Source organism: Gekko japonicus, unplaced genomic scaffold, assembly GCF_001447785.1.
Source record: "Gekko japonicus isolate JY-2015 unplaced genomic scaffold, Gekko_japonicus_V1.1 scaffold46, whole genome shotgun sequence".
NCBI classification, from domain to species: Eukaryota; Metazoa; Chordata; class Lepidosauria; order Squamata; family Gekkonidae; genus Gekko; species Gekko japonicus.
The window spans coordinates 864,451-876,276 of record NW_015169173.1 but is presented as its reverse complement, the minus strand read 5'-3'; the positions used below and the strand labels follow the sequence as shown (position 1 = coordinate 876,276).

The 11,826-nt window shown below is 43.4% G+C and overlaps 1 protein-coding gene across 1 annotated transcript in view; it reads right to left on the bottom strand.

The window, feature by feature from the left end:
* Positions 1–7,073: 7,073 nt before the first annotated feature.
* MAN2B1 (mannosidase, alpha, class 2B, member 1) overlaps positions 7,074–11,826 on the bottom strand; it is a 33,301-nt gene continuing 28,548 nt past the window's right edge. Inside the window, exons 24-26 of the mRNA XM_015415824.1 lie at positions 11,625–11,684; positions 9,462–9,564; positions 7,074–7,820 (exon numbers count right to left, since the gene is read on the bottom strand). Of these exons, the coding sequence (XP_015271310.1) occupies positions 7,711–7,820; positions 9,462–9,564; positions 11,625–11,684 (273 nt within the window). The 3' untranslated portion in view covers positions 7,074–7,710. The remainder of the gene's footprint in view (positions 7,821–9,461; positions 9,565–11,624; positions 11,685–11,826) is intronic.

The window sequence follows — 11,826 nt, the reverse complement described above, 5'->3', positions numbered from 1 at the left end:
AAACTACTTTAGGTAGAAACTGAATGATGGTTCTTAAAATTACCCTGTGGTTGTGAAATTTCATAAATGGGTAATCCACTCTGAGCAGTGAAATTTCTTCCACCCTCTTAGCAGATATGATGGCCACTAGGAAGGAAACGTTGAAGGAGAGATGCTCTAGAGAGCAAGTGATCAAAGGTTCAAAGGGAGGTTGCGTAAGCTGAATCAACACGAGTGATAGTGACACTGAGGGTCCTGGGTGGATATAAATTGTTGAGGCCCTTGAGGAATTTCTTTGCAATTTCATGTGAAAAAGATTTCCCTTCTTCCGGGGCATGGAGGGCAGAAATTGCTGCCAGTGCCAAATGGACCTTGATTGACAGTTGGACAGTCCAGAGCCCTTCAGTGACAATAAATATTCTAGTACTAGCGGGAATGGACAGGTGACCCTTCTCTATCCCCCTAGCCACCTTAGGAAACATCTCCAGTTGAAAGAGTATGAGGCTGTAGTCCAGGGTTTACAAGCATTAACCAGAGCCTTAGTTACAGAGTCGGGAAACATCTGATTTCCAGTCTCAACAGCCAAGCAGTGAGGTTTAGAGTCTCCAACCCTGGATGGGTGGTATCTCCTACACTTAGCAAATTCTGTACTCGAGGGAGAAGAATGTATCTGCCTTTTGATTTCTGCAGGAGCACTTGGAATCCGATCTGCCTTGGCCAGAAAGCTTAAGTACATATGTTGAAGCTCTTGAGCACGAATACCCTTTACAAGAATCTATGATTGCTGGCGACTTTAATGCCAGGCAAGGGAAAGGTAATCAACTCCTTTACGAGGCCATGGGTTTTGATATTAATGATCCCCAACTTGAATACATTATTCCCACAACACAGTCCAAAGATATTCATGTCAATATGGTGGGGTCATCTCTGGCCAAATTCTGTATGTCAGCTAGCAGATTAATTCTAAATGGGTCATCCCCTCATGATATGCCTGGTGAATATACCTTTGGTTCTAATCAAGGCTGCAGTGTAATAGACTATGTCATTGTTTCCCCAAACCTGAAAAGTTGGATTTTAGATTTCCTTGTGGGTGCAACTGATGACAGTGATAACTGTCCTCTCATCACTGTCTTGCATGGTGAGGATCAGATGTCCTTACCACTCATGCCTACCTCTCCACGCGGAAATCCACCCACTTATTGAGGGTCAGATAGTCCTTACAAATAAAGAAGGGTATTAGGCAGTTATTACATTCAGATAGGGTCTATGAGCTATTGCAATCATTAACCAACACTAATAACACCTCTGCTACTTTTTGTGCTTAAGATAGCCTTGTGTACACCATTAATTGCTTATTTTAGCAACATTCCAAGGTTGCCTATAGCTCTCCCAGAGATAATACTAATGCATGGTTTGATGAAGAATGCCAGAACTTAAAGTCTCAGCTCCATGCCTATTGAAATAGCAAAGAGGCTATTATATCCAATGGGTATTTTCTTCTTCTTCTTTTTAATAAGTATTTTTATTTGTTTTCAAAAATAAAATAATAAAATAATACACATATAAACCAAGTGTTACAAGCTTACAATTATGTGAACTACATAGTCACCCAAATGACACTACCAATATATCATAACAGTTTTCAAAAAGCTATTGTTTGTCACTGAAGTGCCAGATACTGGGTTTCATATTGAATAGAGTGTACTAAGTGTGTTAGTTTGCCTTTGGGTCTTCTTTATTATTTGTTGATGTGTTCAGACAAATAACCAATTATGATACTGTGGATTAGATGGGGTTATTTCATGTTTTGTCAGGTAATTTATTACCGGTTCCCATTTTCACATGAATTTAGCACGAGACTTAGTGATTTGCATTTGCGCACTATTATTCTGGTCCGTTATTTTTGCCATTATGAACTGTTCCCATGTTTTATCTTGCCATGCTTTGAGAGTTGGAGGGTGTGGTGTTTTCCATGCTGCGGCTATTGCTAATTTCGCAGTTGCAAGCAACGTTGCAGTAATTTCGTTCGCCTCATCTCTTACTGTATTGTCCCATTTATTCATTAATACAACTTCTGGATTGCAGGAGATCTTCTGTGAGGTTATCTCATTTATACTAGTTGACACTTCCATTCAAAACTTGAGAATCCTTGGGCAGCTCCACCAGCAGTGTAAATAAGAGCCCTCTTGCCCACATTTTTTCCAGCATGACGGGTCATTGTTTTTGTTGATTTTATGTAATTGGTTTGGTGTCATATACCATCTGGAGATTAAAGTTCTGTAAGCGTATGTTATATATTGTGGAGCTATTTGCTGGGGAGGACCAAACTGCATCCCAATCTGATTCCTGCCAGTGCATATTCAGTTCTTCCCATCTCAATGTTTTAGTTTCGTTTGATTTTCCGCCATTACTATTAATTTATAGAGTTTGGAGAGTGTCCCTCTTGGTGAGCTTGAGTAACTTTTAATTATTTTTTCTAGTGGGGTCAGTTCTCTCAGGAATGTCACTCTATCTGCTAACATTTCCGTTAGATTGTTTAATTGGAGATATTGATACCATGGCGTCTGTGATCCCAAAGTTTGATCAAGAAACTGTTTGTCATATATGATGCACTAGGTCAACAGGCCGATTTATTTGTCCTTTTGTCCAGACCATGAACTCATTCTGTTTCATGCCAGGAGGAAACCAGCTTTGATGTGTATATGGTGAGAGTTGAGAGATCCCGTTTGGAAGAAGCCTCATTTTTTGATCCCAGACTGTCATTGCTCATAAGAAGAGGCTGCTACACACTAAGAACTGGGACCTGTTAATTAAGGCATCTCTATCTAAGAATAGCAAACAATTCTGAGCTTTAGTTGCGGAGATATAAATTTTATAAAGGACATAGACAAACACAAATATATTTTTTAACTTTAAAACATGCTTAAAACACTAGCACTCCTGCAATATGTTGTCTTTTTAACAGTTTCTGATAACTGACACCTCTTACTCTGAATTATTGCATCAAAATGTCTGTGTTGTAGCAATCTTGAGTATGCTGTTCAGGTGTGTATCTGTAAGCTGCAAACCTACTTTTGATTTATTGACATTCATTATAGAAATCTCATGGTCAGTGTTCTGAGCCTAGGACCCAGGGGAAAACATGAAATGGCTGGGCACTGCGAGCTTTTGTACATAAGTTGCTTCATATCCTGGTCAAGAACATGAAAAGGAATCCTGACACAGACTGAGGGCTGTTTGTCTGTCTACAAAACTATAGTCTTCCCCAGAGAAATAACTACAACTTCCTACAAAGGAAATGTGCTGGGTGAACTTGGTCTGGACACACACTCTCAGCCCAATCCACTTCACTGGCTTGTTGTTATTCCTCCTCTAAAATAGTTCACATTGCTTTCTTACTGAGAAAGACTGGCTCATGAGGGCATAAACACAGTGAAAAGGCAGAGGGAACCCAGTTGCACCCAGGAGAGCCCTGGCATAAGTAGCCTCCCCCCCAAAACACACACAGCATAAGGAGCCCAACAGAATACACACACACTGTAGCAAGGCACACAAAAGCTCATACCTTGTACAAAACATTGTTGGTCTTAAAGGTGCTTGGTATTTCTGCCGTGCAATTGAGGCAGCCCAGCAAAGCAAGCTTTCCCCTCCCTCCAGGGAGAAGCCTTAGTCAGTGGAAGGAAAGGAAGGCTTCCCTTTGTCTCCTGTATACAATTGAGGCAGCCTGGCCAGGAAGTGAGCTCTGGCTGATTCCCTCCATCCCCTTGGCAGGAGGAGGGAGAGGAGCCTCAGCCAGTACTTTTCCAGACTCTCTCAATTGCACAGGAGAGGCTTGCCTATCTATCTCTCCTGTGTGTTTGAGAGAGTCTGGCAAAGTCAGCTGTGATGTAGCAGCAGCAGAACTGGAAAAGGAAGCAGGAAACAGCCAGGGCGTGGGATGGATTGCAGCCCTCTGAGGGCCTGATCCGGCCCCCAGACCGCATGTTTGACACCCCTGCTTTATGGGATCCCTGTCTGGATTGGCTCCTTAATCAACAGGTTGAGCAGATCCAGGCAATGTTTTTGCGGCGTATCCTTGGAGTGACAAATTGTGTAAATTATGCAGCCACATGCCTGGAGACAGGACAGCACCTTCTAGTGACCAGAGCTTGGCTAACAACTTTAAAATTCTGGTTACACCTCTTTGCCACATTGTGAATCTGCTAAAACTCCAACTGACATTGTCAAATGCTTTTTCAGCATCCAGAAAAATCAAGGCCATTTGTTCTTCTGGGTGTGCTTCAAAATATTCAATTACATTCAAGACTGTTCTAACATTATTTCTGAGGTGTCTTTTTGGTAAAAATCCTGCGTGGTCTTGATGAATTTATCTTGTAGCTAAGATAGAAGTATAGACTTTATAGTCAACATTTAATAGTGAAATTGGTCTATAGTTTTTAATTTCTTTCTCATCTGAGTTCTGCTTATGTATCAGTGTTATTAGGGCTTCATTCCAAATTTCTGCTGTTTTACCTTCTGCTCTTATGCTCTGTATTATATGCTTTAAAGGTGATATAACTTATTTTCAATTACGTGGTAATCCATCCGGACCTGGTGCTTCCCTCTTTTTTGTTTTTTTTAAATGCTTCTATAATTTCACATGTAATTATTTGATCATTTAAAATTTCCCTTTGTTCTTCAGTAAATTTTTTGAGTAATATTTCTTTAAAAAATCTTTTATCTCCTCTGTTGTAGCTTCTCCTCTTTGATAGAACTTTCTATAAAATGTCTCAATTATTTTTTTTAGATCCTTGGGTGTATTTTTTCTTCTCCACTGTCCTTTAAAATTTTTATACTTCTCTTTTCTTTTTCTTTTCATAGGGGTGTGGCCCTTACGGGTGGCCCCCAATTTATCTACTCACCGAAGCTTTTGAATCGCTGGGTAGACGATGAGCTAGGACAAGGCTTGGTTGCTCACACCAGCACGGGGCTAGAACTGCCAAAGCATGTTATTGTTAAGCAGGGAAAAATCCCCTGCGCCACCTGTTATTAATTTTGTTACTCTGCATGCAATATTACGTGGTATATATATATGTTGGTTGTCTTGTATTTGTAGGGTATGTTTTATTGCTGGGTGACTCCATCGCCACGGTCTTTTGCCGTGTTGATGGAGTGGGGGAGGTATAAGGATCAGGACCCATACACGTCGAGGCTTCCTTTAAGTGATATCAACCTGTAATTTGTCACAGGTCAGTGCAGCCTGTTCGGCCGGGCATTAATTAAAGGCACCTGGTGGCCTTTACAGCTGGCAGAAGATGTTCTTATCTGCCTGCCAGAGAGCAAAGGGAACTAACTCTGTGCTGATTAGCTAACAGGGCCTGTCAGTGTCCCTACGATGCTGACTGTTTGTGCGGTTGGGAAGACGACCAGCCTGTTCTTCTGAGGAAGATTTTGCTTGTTTGTCCTGTGTGTTTGTGGGAGTGTCTTGGGATGTCAGCTGGAATCAGACCCACTTCGGTGCTGACCAGAGGGCTGCCTCTCTTCTCACCCCCCTTGCAGTGTCTTCATGATGCTGTGTTTGTCTGTGTGGCTGGGATTGGATTGCCTTACCGAGGGGAGCCTGTAAGGAGCTTTAGAGCCCAGGGTGCTGCCCAGCATAAGTGAAGTATCACTGTTGTGCAGTTAATCCTGTGATTCCGTGTGGTTTCTGCCTAGCAAACACTCTTCATCATTTGAACAATTTAAATAAATGCAGAGAGATTTCCTTTTATTTGCTGCGCCAGGAGAGCTTGCTGAACATCCATGTACATCCTCAAAGGGGACTGAGAAGCAAAGGAACCTTAACGAGGGACCAGGACCCGGTGAGACTCCGAGAGCTCAGGTGGCTGTGGGTCAGCGCCTGAGAATGAGAGAGGGGTTGTCCTTTGGTCCAGACATAATTTGGAATATATAAGAACATCTTCTGCCAGCTGTCAAGGCCACCAGGTGCCTTTAATTAATGCCCGGCCCGAACAGGCTGCACTGACCTGTGAGAACTTACAGGTTGATATCACTTAAAGGAAGCCTCGACGTGTATGGGCCCTGATCCTTACAGAGTGCCGTTAAAGTTAAAGGGGGCTCCCAAAATCCTTTCCTCAGGTTCCTGGGCTGAGCAAATAGCCAAAATATTATCCTATGACAGCCAGAGTTCTTCAGAAAAGAAGAAAACACATTACTAGGGCAGCTCAGTAAGTAAAGGGAAAGAAAAACGGAGGGGAAGTCTTGCCTCTGAGGGAGGGAAGTGATACATCATAGTTTTAAAGGTAAAGTTTCCCTTGCTCGAAAGCCAGTCGAATCCAACTCTAGGGTTGCGGTGCTCATCTCCGTTTCAAAGCTGAAGAGCCAGCGCTGTCCGAAGACGTTTTCTGTGGTCATGTGGCCGGCATGACGAAACACCAAGGCGCACGGAACGCTGTTACCTTCCCACCAAAGTGGTACCTATTTATCTACTTGCAATTTCTTGCTTTCGAACTGCTAGGTTGGCAGGAGCTGGGGCCAGAGAGGGGAGCTCACTCCGTCATGCGGCAACTCAGGTCTCGAACTGCTGAACTACTGACCTTCCACAGCCTGCAGTTCAGCGTCTTAACCACTTGAGCCACCACAGCGTAGTTTTACTTCACCAGTAAACTATTGGCCTTGTCTTTTTCAACCAAAGGAGCAGAAAGTCAGGTTTGCTAATCTAAATAAAAGTACACTGCCATTAGTCCTACAAGCTCTTACTTAGTTCCATGGGGTTTTTGAAAAGTATCCCAATATTCTCTCCTCTGCCCCCTCATTTTCTTTTCCGACGGCACAAACTACAAATTGAATGCTCATTGTTATAGGACTCCTTTGTGCATAGGACAGACTTCCTCAGGAGACCAGAGTTCTTTTGTAAGTCTTGGTGTCAAAAAGCAACAAGACTATGTAGACAGCATTTGCGTTTCAGACTTGTCGTCATTCCTTGGGTGAACTTACACTGCAGGTCAGAACAGTGATTGACTGCATCTGCATGCTAGCTGTATGTGCCAAAAGCACAAATCCCTATTTGACTTGTGTAAATAATATTCCTATAGTTATCATACACATGATTATTATTTTGCAATTGTTCATGAGTGGGACTCTGGCTCTTCCTTGTTCTTTGCCAAAGACTGCAGCTCCTCCCATTTGTGCCCTTAAAGTTCACTGCCAAACACAGCAGTGTTAGGGATGCGGCAGCCTGTCCCTCCTTTCCTTCCACTCCAGGAGTGCTGCAGATCATAGAAAGGGGAAGATGTGGCAGACTTGCAGGTACAGGGGGGCAATGGCCGTTTTGCAAACTAGTACTGGCCTTTCGAAGAATGTGAGGTGCTCCTTTTTCCCTGTCAGGTTCTAAAAGGTTTTATGAAGTGGTTTATTAAAAAGGTAATGATTGCACTTAACAGTAGGCTACTATGCTTCCTTAAGGAAAAACACAATCGCATTGCAGCCTTTTACAGAAGAGAAGAAACAGCCCATTCTTCTGTGATCCTTTCCCCATTCACCAATAAGGGGGAAAATCAAAGCAAACTCCAAGAAAGGCTTTAAGCAGCCCAAAAGAATCCTCTCTCTACACGAGATGAGAATATTTGGCCCAGACAGCTGGAGACATCTGCTCCAGCATGAAAAGTCCCCCAGGAGACTTCCTGTGTCCTTCCACTGCTTGAGGTAATGGCTGACTCCCAACTGGACAGAATCTGAGGGAGAGTGTTAATTTCATCTGTGGAACTCTTGCTGTATTTGAACCAGGAAGGTCCGAATCTCCATGGGCTGTAGTGTGATCCTTGCTGGATCCAGCTTACTGCTTGACCGGTACCTTGCTGTGCCTGTAGATATGAGGAGATTAGGGATGAGTAATGCTGAAAGATAGATCCTTGGCAGCAAGTCACAGATAGGGAGGGAACAAACACCCAGCTATGGTAGTGGTGAGTTAGCTCTATCCTATGCATTCATATCTCTCATTCCTTAGGTCTCCATCAATTAATGTCAATTAATGTCAGAGTACACGTTTTCGCAGGTAACGCAGTAGGAAGGACACACACACACACACACACACAATGAGGTCCCTGAAGAACTGACTTAGATGAATCAGTGGTCTGTTTCTACATAAGGCAGCCCTATATACTCACACAGAAAACTGGGTATATGAAACTGCTTATGTAATATCATCAGTCTTTTCAAGAGAGGGTAGTGCCTTTAAGGACATACCAGCTAGCTGCAGCCAATCTTCTGGCCTCCATTATGGCTCTTTTGGAAAGCTGCAGCAAACCACAGTCTTGGGAAGAATACTCTTGAGAGATTCCTTTTTTTAATTCTGTGAATATTGGCAATTGACTGCTTTAGGGACGAGATGAGTCCTATCACCACCTTGTAATTTTCTATCCTGCTTAAAGACCCCACACTATTGTCAGACACATGAGAAATGCTACAATACCTGGTTGTGTTCCCAACCAACAGAGCGTAGCTTGCTTTATAGAGTGTATGCCTGGTGACCAAGATGGCAAAGAGATGCTTCTTAGTCACATGAAGCTGCCTTATACTGAACCAGCCCACTGGTCCATCAAGGTATTGTCTACACAGACTGGCAGCAGCTCTCCAAGGCCACAGGCTGTGGTCTTTCACATCACCTGCTACTTGGTTCTTTGAACTGGAGGTGCCGGGAATTGAACATCAGACCTTCAGCATGCAAAACACATGTTCTACCTCTGAGCCATAGCTGCTCCAATTGTATCTACACAAGTAGAGTTCTTTAAATAGGACTAGGACCATTAAGGTAGATGGCCAAAGAGAATGAAGAAGCCTCTAGAGATTAGAAAACTGAAAATGACCAGACATTTTGAAGTAAAAAATCACTTGTATCAGCTCCTGAAAGCCACACTAAGGGTCTACCTGACTGTTTTGATTAGTAGTGCCTGAGGATATAGACAAGGCTGTTGGCAATTTGAAGGCCACTAGCTGATAAGCTATAACAGGCAAAGAGTACACCCTACAATTGCACAGGATGCAGCTAGGGGTTTAAACCCCTGCTTTCTGCTCTTCATGAACTGCCCCGGCCATGAACTCCATCAAAATTCATGAAAGTTCATGGTGGTTCTTCAGTTTGTGAACACTGCTTCGCAAACCACAAACTAGTCAAAAACTGTGAAGAACTTTAATTTGTCAGCAAGGTTCATGCACATCCATCCAATAATGATGGCCCTGGCTTCTCACCTGTTGATTTCTTTGAAAACTGATCCTGCTAGGCTAAACATTTAACTACATTTTTTTTTTAAACAGCCCTTGGAGAAAGCTGGTTTTCTCAGAACCCTCAGCACTCTTACAGCCACTGTATTCACAGTTCCATGAGAAATGGCAGTAGGGCTACAGCCAAAGACTTCAGCTAGACTGGTCATCTGTGGGGGTAGAGCCAGCTGGAATTCAGAAATAGATGGTCTGAAATATTTTAGAACAGCAGGATGGAGACATACCTGCATCTGACTGCCAGATGAGCCTTCTCATGTCCTCTTGCTTCTGGTTGGCAGCCAAATTCATCTCCTGCACGGTGACAATGGTGAAGGAAGAGAACAAGTTCTGGCATGGAGGAGGGAAAAAAAGGGTTATTTGCCGAGGCTTGGATGCTATTAGAAACTGAGTTTCCCCCCTACTTTCTCACAGCATAGTGCTGCTTCTGTGCACTTCCTGGGTTTTCCTGTCTTTCCTGCGATCTCTCAAATCTGCTTTGTCGTGATGCTTTTTGGAAAGATCACAATGATACTGGGTAGATGGCTACGTCTGAATCCTTCCCCCATTTTTATCATTTCCCCTGCCCCAGTGCAATACCACCACCAGAGGGCTTTTGGGGTGTTATTTTAAAATCCTCATTTCAGTGTTATGACATTAGACCAACTTATACCTGAGATAGGTTATAACAATGCTACAATAATACATCAACTGCTGGTTTTTAAAGAAGCCCCTGGTGGAAGGGAATGTTTCTTTTTCTTGTCCTTGTCTCTGTGTCCCACCCACCTACCTCATGGCCTTTCCAACCCTGCCCATTTCCCCTCCTCTTGGTTGATTTTCCTTGTATATTTTTCTTTTTGATTTCCTTTGTTTCAATTTTTGTGTAGGGCAGTAGTTCTGTGTTAAGTGGGAGTCCAGTCCTCTCAGTCCAACTCCCACAGCTGCCAGCTACCTTCTGTGCCCCCACCACATACCTCCTACTCCTCTGTGGTCCGTGGCCGGGAAAATGAAGTGAAAATCTGCCCTGTTGCCAGAGTCATGGATACCAGCAGCAACCATGCAAGCTCACCCTTCCCTCAATGTGGAATTCTGTTAACTGAAGTTTCCTCTCTGCTGGAATTTCTTTAACCTGGAGGAGGGAAAAAAAGGGTTATTTGCCGAGGCTTGGATGCTATTAGAAACTGAGTTTCCCCCCTACTTTCTCACAGCATAGTGCTGCTTCTGTGCACTTCCTGGGTTTTCCTGTCTTTCCTGCGATCTCTCAAATCTGCTTTGTCGTGATGCTTTTTGGAAAGATCACAATGATACTGGGTAGATAGCTTTGTCTGAATCCTTCCCCCATTGTTATCATTTCCCCTGCCCCAGTGCAATACCACCACCAAAGGGCTTTTGGGGTGTTATTTTAAAATCCTCAGTTCACATAGCATTTCAGTGTTATGACATTAGACCAACTTATACCTGAGATAGGTTATAACAATGCTACAATAATACATCAACTGCTGGTTTTTAAAGAAGCCCCTGGTGGAAGGGAATGTTTCTTTTTCTTGTCCTTGTCTCTGTGTCCCACCCACCTACCTCATGGCCTTTCCAACCCTGCCCATTTCCCCTCCTCTTGGTTGATTTTCCTTGTATATTTTTCTTTCTGATTTCCTTTGTTTCAATTTTTGTGTAGGGCAGTAGTTCTGTGTTAAGTGGGAGTCCAGTCCTCTCAGTCCAACTCCCACAGCTGCCAGCTACCTTCTGTGCCCCCACCACATACCTCCTACTCCTCTGTGGTCCGTGGCCGGGAAAATGAAGTGAAAATCTGCCCTGTTGCCAGAGTCATGGATACCAGCAGCAACCATGCAAGCTCACCCTTCCCTCAATGTGGAATTCTGTTAACTGAAGTTTCCTCTCTGCTGGAATTTCTTTAACCTCATCATTTTTAAATAAAAGCCATGTAATACTTTATTAGGGAAAAAAATCAAAACAGTTCTCCAGAACTTAAAAAAGAAAAAAAATCCAAACTGATTAGAAGTTGGATTTTGCTTTGGACTAACATGGCTGCCTCTAAGTTCTGTCTGTCTTTTTAGGCTTCTCAACACTTTTATGTGTTTTTCAAGATATAGTGTCCCCTCCCTCAAGATGTTGGACGCATTTCTTCAACTGCGGCCTTAACTAGCCCCATCAAGCGCTAATATTCTCTTCTCAGACTTTGAATATTGGGAGAGCAGCTTTCACTGAGCTAATGTAGTGGCAAAGACAAAATGATGTAAGCCAGGAACTCTCTGGTTCAAGGCTTATTAGCAACCACATACTTAGAACAAAATTGGAGTCCCATGGCACCTTTAAGGCCAACAAAGTCTTATTCCTCAACGCAATAGTTACCACTCCCCCCCCCCAGCAAATACTGATGAGAGTGTGGGGCCTACCATCAAGTTAACGGTGACAGGCATGGAGCTGTTAGCACTCTCCCCTCGCTCCCATGGCACCTTTAAGGCCAACAAAGTCTTATTCCTCAACGCAATAGTTACCCCCCCCCCCCCCCAGCAAATACTGATGAGAGTGTGGGGCCTACCATCAAGTTAACGGTGACAGGCATGGAGCTGTTAGCACTCTCCCATCGCTCAAATT